This window comes from Nicotiana tabacum, chromosome 22 (genome assembly GCF_000715075.1).
Source record: "Nicotiana tabacum cultivar K326 chromosome 22, ASM71507v2, whole genome shotgun sequence".
NCBI lineage: Eukaryota > Viridiplantae > Streptophyta > Magnoliopsida > Solanales > Solanaceae > Nicotiana > Nicotiana tabacum.
In genome coordinates, this window is record NC_134101.1 from 166542248 (window position 1) to 166549620 (window position 7373).

The 7373-nt window shown below is 35.9% G+C and overlaps 1 protein-coding gene across 1 annotated transcript; it reads left to right on the forward strand.

The window, feature by feature from the left end:
* Positions 1-283: 283 nt before the first annotated feature.
* On the forward strand, positions 284-6939 carry LOC107762438 (wee1-like protein kinase). Its single transcript, XM_016580797.2, has 10 exons — positions 284-745; positions 830-890; positions 998-1067; positions 2071-2331; positions 2489-2556; positions 2642-2751; positions 3796-3836; positions 3928-4076; positions 5855-6208; positions 6506-6939. Exons 1-10 carry the CDS (start codon positions 429-431, stop codon positions 6599-6601), a joined length of 1527 nt encoding a protein of 508 aa, XP_016436283.1. The 5' UTR covers positions 284-428; the 3' UTR covers positions 6602-6939.
* The last annotated feature ends 434 nt before the right edge of the window (positions 6940-7373 follow it).

Here is a 7373-nt window from a genome sequence, read left to right on the forward strand (position 1 = left end):
GTTTGTTTTACATTCTTGTCAATTCTCATTACTTATCTTTAAGTTAATCAATTAATATTTGGTGAAATCACGTATTCTACTTATCTTTAAGTTAATCAATTAATATTTGGTGAAATCACGTATTCTTAAAACTTATCCAGTTTTTAGTTTTTAGGTTAACTGAGTAGTGACCCAATGTTCTGGGACCCTTGGGCCTAAAAGTAGCTTTATTGGGCCAAGAAAAGCTTACACAGCACGCTCTGAGCTTCCCGTCTCCCTATACATAAAAGCATAAAAGCAGCAGATAATAGCCAAATATATAAACCCGCTCAAATTTGAATCTCATTTGCTAAATCCCCTAATTCCCCATTTCCCAAACACTGACACCATTACAAGGTGAATCCAAGAGCACTATTCAAATTCTCTACAGTAAACTCCATATCCATCCGATGAAGAGGAAAACCCTAAATCGAACAAGCACACCACGCAGAAACAACAAAAGCAACAGGAAAAGAATGAACAAGGGTTCACTCTTCACTGTTGGGTTTTCCAAAGTTTCCCTTCCTCCCCTCCCTAATCAACAACTGCTCCAATCCGCATTTTCAACTCTTCCTTTATCAAATCCTTCTCGATTCCAGAAACTTCTGGATTCTGAAGCACTTCCGCCAGCTCAATCTAATTTCCCTTCGATTTTGCCGTGGAATACTGACGCCGATGCTGCCGATGGGGATAACAAGGATTTCATTCTCAGCCAAGACTTCTTCTGGTTAGTAAATCTTCTCCCTTTAATTTCACATTGTATCCTCTAGCTCTTTTGTTTTTCTATTTTTAGTTAATTTTTGGGATGCAGTACTCCCGACTACCTAACACCAGATGCACCTGCAATTTGTAATGGGCTTAATGGTAATAAGGTAATTTCTTTACCAGAGTGTTCGAAATTGTGATTTTTTTTAAATTCTATATGCAAGCTATAATTTCAGTATGACATATTTTGCGTTTTTCCTTTCTTTTTTGTCAGGATGATTGTATGCCTTGTCCTAAATCACCTGAGAAGCTTCAAATTGTAGCAAGAAAGAGGCAGCGACTAGGTGTAACATATTCTCTTACTTTGTTGTCCATTCCTCTTCAATTTTCATCTGTGAAATCATTGCCAGCTCTGTCAAGTTGTTTTTTTTTTTTTTGTCATGCACGTTCTCATCTTTCATTTTTTTAGTTATACTCTTGAGGCATGACGAATCAGTTTGAGTGAGATCAGTGGCGGAGCCAGGATTTTTATTAAGAGAGGTCAAAATATAAAGAAGTAAACTTACGAAGAAGCCAAAGGGTGTCAATATATAATGTATATCCATATAAAACTATTTTTTACCTTAGCTACACATTGTAATTTTTCGACGAAACAGTGTCAGTTGACACCCCTATACATGTAGCTCCGCCACTCAGTGAGATAAGGTGCTTGGAAATCAAACAGTGAGGCACAGATGAATTATGCCAGCGTATTGACATATCAATGATTACCTTATAGCCCTTTCTGATATTGAAGAAAATTAGAGCAGAATACAGTCTTTGAAAGTTTAAGATACCGTGTAATGTACAGTATGAATATCCTTTATGTGATCATAATATTTTATGACTTACGAGCAGCTAAAACGGAGCTAGGTAGGAATAAGGCGGTTCAATTGAATCCCTTATCGAAAAATTATACTATGCAAAGAAATTTGAGTTTTTTGGTTATATATAAACTGTTGAATCCCTTTGATATAAGGAAAATTCTAGCTCAATGGCACAGGGGGTTCAAATATTAGATTTTGAAAATTTCGATCATAGGTTCAATTACTTGGTCTAACATTGTAGTGTCTTTCTGAATCCCCTTGTATAAATTCCTGGCTCCGCCATCGTTGATACATGGAGCTTCTATTTTTAGCTTGTCTCCTTGTTACCGTTGGACACCGTTTGATTCGGGAAATCTATGTCTCTCTATTCCACTTTAGCATGTAAGGAATTTTGTCTTATGCACATTTATCTTTCATATTTAGTGATAAGATGGTAAATTTACTTTCTTACTGTCTCCTTTCATGATGTCCATCTTGACAGCTGTTAAATCGGTAACATCTCTTAGTTCCGATTTCCCTGGCCAGCAACAGCTAGCAGATATTCCGGAAGATACTTTTGGGACAGATGAAACGAAATCAGAAAAGATAACTGAGTCAGAAAAGGGTCACAGTTACGTGTCACAATCTGCTATTGCTTTAAGATATCGAGTCATGCCTCCTCCTTGCATTAGAAACCCCTATCTCAGGGATGCTTCAGAGATAGATGTTGATCCTTTTGGAAACCGGAGATCAAAGTGCGCAGGTACTGGTCATGAAGTTTGAATAATTGGTGAATTCCATTTTCCTTATAACAATTTAGTACTTCAAAAGTAAATTGAAGTGTGATCTCCTGTTCTTTGTGGCGCTGTCATTGTTTTGTTTTCTGTCAAATTCCTAATGGTATGTGATTTAATCTGTAGGTTTTAACCCTGTTATTTTTGGTAATGATGGTCTATCGCGGTACCGGAGTGATTTCCATGAAATTGAGGTATGTTTGGTGCTTGTATTCTAGACTCCGATCAACACATTCTGAAGTTTGTTTTATACCTATCTAAAATCCTTTATTCTTTCAGCAAATTGGTACCGGGAACTTCAGTCGTGTTTTCAAAGTCTTGAAGAGAATCGATGGATGTATGTATGCTGTGAAACACAGCACAAAACAGTTACATCAAGACACAGATAGGTGATATTTCCCTTCTTTGAACACTATGACCTGTATGATAATTGATATGGCATAAAAAAGTTCAGCATAGAGTTTTTTTTTTTTTTTGTTTTTTTGTTTTTTTGTTTTTGTTTTTGTGACAAATCTTACCTAAAAAAATCATTTCCTAAGGGGTCATCTGGTTGCTGGTTACACGTATTAGTAATATAGGAATTAGTTATGCAGGGGTTATTTATACATGGTTTAGTTATGCAGGGATTAGTTATGCAGGCTTTAGTTATGCAGGGTTTTGTTATGCATGGTTTAATTATGAAGGGATTAGTTATTTAAGGATTAGTATGCATGGATTAGTAATTTATGGATTGTAATGTAAAATTATTTTTTGTTAAATGTTTATTTTATTTAAATATACAATGTGTAATTCAAAATAAATATGAGGGTTTTTTGGTCATTTGATGTTTGATCCATGTATTACAGTATTAGTTATTCCGCATTCCACCTTGCATAAATTATACATAAATTTGTTATATAACTTATCCATGTATTACTTATACCCCTAATAGAAAAAAGTAACCAAACATAACATTAGTTTGCTGACTTGTATAAAGTAACTAAAAGCTACCAAACATGGTATTGATTATATTACTGCTAATACATGAATAACTTATCCTGTAACTAGCTACCAAATGACAAGTTATTTCCTGATGTCCGGTTGGCCATTTAGTTGGTAGCATCTAGTAGTGGTGGAAATTGGGGGTGGAGCCAGGGTGGTGTTGCTTGGGGCTTGTTAGAAGTTCCAAGAATTGGAGATAATAAATACTTATTTGTCTATTGGAGCAAGATATATGGAGTAAGAATGGACTAGAATTTGTCCTATGCTCCTAATGTTTGTACCGTTTCTTACGTTTGGCATATAGTTTTTTCTCCAAGGTAAACATTTCCAATAGATTTGACCACAATTTTGTATTATGGCTTCACCAAGGAGAATATTTTATGTCATATCAAACAGGCTGTTTGTTCAATACAGTTCAGTCATATTTATGCATTTTGACTGTGTTCTTCCAGGAGAAAGGCTTTAATGGAAGTGCAAGCTTTGGCTGCTTTAGGTAGCATGCAAACCTACTTCTGTTGCTGATATTATCATTTAAATTACCCCAGAGATTATTCTTTAACATCTTTTCTTATGTATGCTTACAGGACCTCATGAGAACGTGGTTGGCTATTACTCTTCTTGGTTTGAAAATGAACATCTTTACATCCAAATGGAGCTCTGTGACCACAGCTTATCCAACAAAAAAGATTCTAAACTATTTTCGGAGGTAGAAGTTTTGGAAGCAATGTATCAGGTGTGGCTGTTATTTGAATCTTAAAGAGCTATTATTTTGTGGGATGTACCAAGTCTGCCCGTCTAAGTGTATGGGAAAAGGTAGAAGATATATATATATATCTTGCAAAAAATGATAATTTGTCTATACCAAAGAGATGATTTTGGACTATCTACATAACCAATGATCATATCGCCAAATATGAAATTTAACCTGCTAAAGTAATGTGATTTCCACCTGCTATTTCCTGTTACGCATTAAGGGAAGCAACTGTAGACTAGTATACTGAGCACCTAATCTACCATCCTAATACTTGCAACATGCTATATTTCGTAATGTTTTTTATGTGTTTCATGAAAATGCAATATCCAAATCTAGTTCCATTCTTGTTGTTTCTACTGGAAGGGTGTTACTTCAATAACTTAGTTCTCATTCAAGTGCATAATGTGGCCCAAAAATCCTGCTCCAAGTTGGTGCTTGTTTAATTTCACATGAGAAAAGAGGATCAGTCTATAGCAGTGTTTTGGAGAGCGAGAAGCGGAAAAAAGCGAGGAGGCACGAAGCGAAGCGCTTTTTTTTTTTCATGTGAAGCGCAATTTAACACATAAATAAAAAAAAATTAAATAGGCATAGATAAATGACCAAGAACTCAATAAAAATAACTTATTAAGCAAATGTTTCAATTCTTAAATCAAGAAGTAAATAATAGATACTAAAACTAGATAGTGAATCTATCTACAATCACCAACCAAAAAAACAAAACAAAACAAAAAACAGAACAGTTAAATTGTCGAACCAGAACAGTGAAAGAACAGAAAAACAGAGCATAAATTAGGGTACAAGAACAGAGCAATAAAAACTGAAAAAAATAGAAAGAAGAAGAGAAAAACAGGGCATAGAACAGAAGAACAGAGCATAAATAGGGCAGAAGAACAGAGCATAAATTAGGGCACAAGAACAGAGCAATAAAAACTGAAAAAAATAGAGAGAAGAAGAAGAAGAAGAAGAAGAAGAAGAGAGAAGAAGAAGAAGAAGAAGAGAAGAAGAAACTTACAGCTTGGTAGTCGTCGCTTGCAGCAGCAGAGTGTTTGCGTAAGTTTATTTGCGAACTGTGTATTTGCCAATTTTTTTTTAAAAAATCCTAGCAGATGCCTTACCCTCGCTTGAGCGCGCTTTTTTGCGCTTTTTCCATCGCCTCGCTTCTCGCTTATTAGGGTAAAGCGTGCGTTTTTTTATGTGAGTCGCTTCTTAGGGCAGAAAAGCGCAATGCCATCGCCTCGCATCGCTTCTGCGCTTTAAGCGAGAAGCGCACGCTTTTTATAACACTGGTCTATATGTTGTCACCAAAAAAAGAAAAAGGAAAAAAGAAAAGAAAAAGGAAAAAAAATAGGATCAGTCTTATATCTGGTGTAAGAGCTGATACCATCGATCATATATGGGGTCTAAATAGCTCCTATTTAGTTGGTAGAGAAGCTGTTTGTCTCATATATCCTAGGATTTGTTACTATCCTCTAGATTGAGACATGACTGGAACTGTATTACATTGTTGAGAGACAGAAGAAATGTATAGCAAAATCTTTTGTGCTTTTGGTCCTTGTCTGAGTTGCTGAGTTGGTCTTCTTTGAAATGCTTTGAATTCTCCAAGTGTCTACTGACCTCATTTTACTTTTGACTTTCCCTTGCTTGTGTTTTGTTCTTGTGTCTGTGTGTGTTTTATTTTAGTGATGGGGAGGCTGAGGGTAAATGTTTTTCAAATTGAGGTCAAAATCTTTATTTTTGAGATGTTTTCTTATATGCAGGTAGCCAAGGCATTGCAATATATACATCAGAGAGGGGTAGCTCATTTAGATGTAAAGCCAGATAATATTTATGTGAAAAGTGGTGTGTATAAGCTTGGTGATTTTGGATGTGCAACTCTTCTTGATAAGAGCCAGCCGATTGAAGAGGGTGATGCACGTTATATGCCCCAAGAAATACTTAATGAGAACTATGATCATCTTGACAAAGTTGATGTATTCTCCTTGGGCGCTGCAATATATGAACTTATTAGAGGGTCTCCGCTGCCAGAATCAGGGCCTCATTTTCTAAACCTCAGGGAGGGGAAATTGCCTCTTCTTCCGGGTCACTCCTTGCAATTTCAGAATCTGCTCAAGGTAATAAGTTGTTCCCTTTTACTATCTTAATAAATCTGTGGATAATATTTGCTTATATGCTTTCCTTTTCATATGACTTGATCATCTTTCATCATGTACAGCCAGCATGCTGTCTTGAAGGTATCAACAGTAATATGCACAATGTACCATATATTATCCAAGTATATTTCAAAATAATTAAGCACAATTAGTTAGATGATTTGTTTTATTGTCCGTGACTAAGTACCATAAAGCTAATCCATAATAATCTATAGAAGCAAATGCTGATTCTCTATGTTCAAATGTGAATGCTGCCAGGTGATGATGGACCCAGATCCAACACGCCGTCCTTATGCAAAAGACCTTGTGGATAATCCAATCTTTGAAAGATGTCAAAGAAATGCTAACAAGTAAATGGCCATGTAAATCACCTTTTTCTCGGATTTGTTGAGAGCTACTTTTGCCAAAGAGCCAGAATTCAAAGCTGCAGTTACTTGTGCAGCATCTCTGGTGGACCACTTCTGAAAACCATATATAGCTCATATTAAATGGAGATAAGGAGGGGGAAAAAACCATTCTTCCAAACGAGCTATATTCTCATGCACCAAATTTTCTCATTTTGATGGTGCTAATTTTGCCAAATATCGTACTATGCATCCAGAGAAAATGTTGTATCCTAATTGGACCAAAAACTGTGCTTTGTATGTCATAATGAAATTTGGCGCCGTTTAAGCTGATTAGTTCAGTATCAATTTGCTTGCCTCGTTGATCAGATAAAAGTGACATGGCAGCCACAAAAGTTTGTGTCCCAGATTTCTTCTTTTTGCCTCCGAAAAGGTTAAGGCTTTGTTTACAATTCAATTAGGAGAGGGTTATGTTATTCGAGCTAAAGAAGACCTATCTGATTATCTTTCCTTAAGGATTGAGGAAATCAGAAGCAACACCACAGTGTCTGTTCCATTGGTATTCAGACATTCCAACGTGGGTTTGTAAATAGTTTCCTATCTTAGTCATTTCTGAACTAATGTGCCTGTAAAAATAGTTCTTTGCCGAATTTGTCGGTGACTGATGTTTATACATTTTTGCCAATGGAGCTCCAGTTTGTATCTAAGAAAAAGCTACGGGCATTTCAAAGTTAATACTGTCAAATTGAAAATTCCAAGGTGATGTTCCTTTCATGAACTAC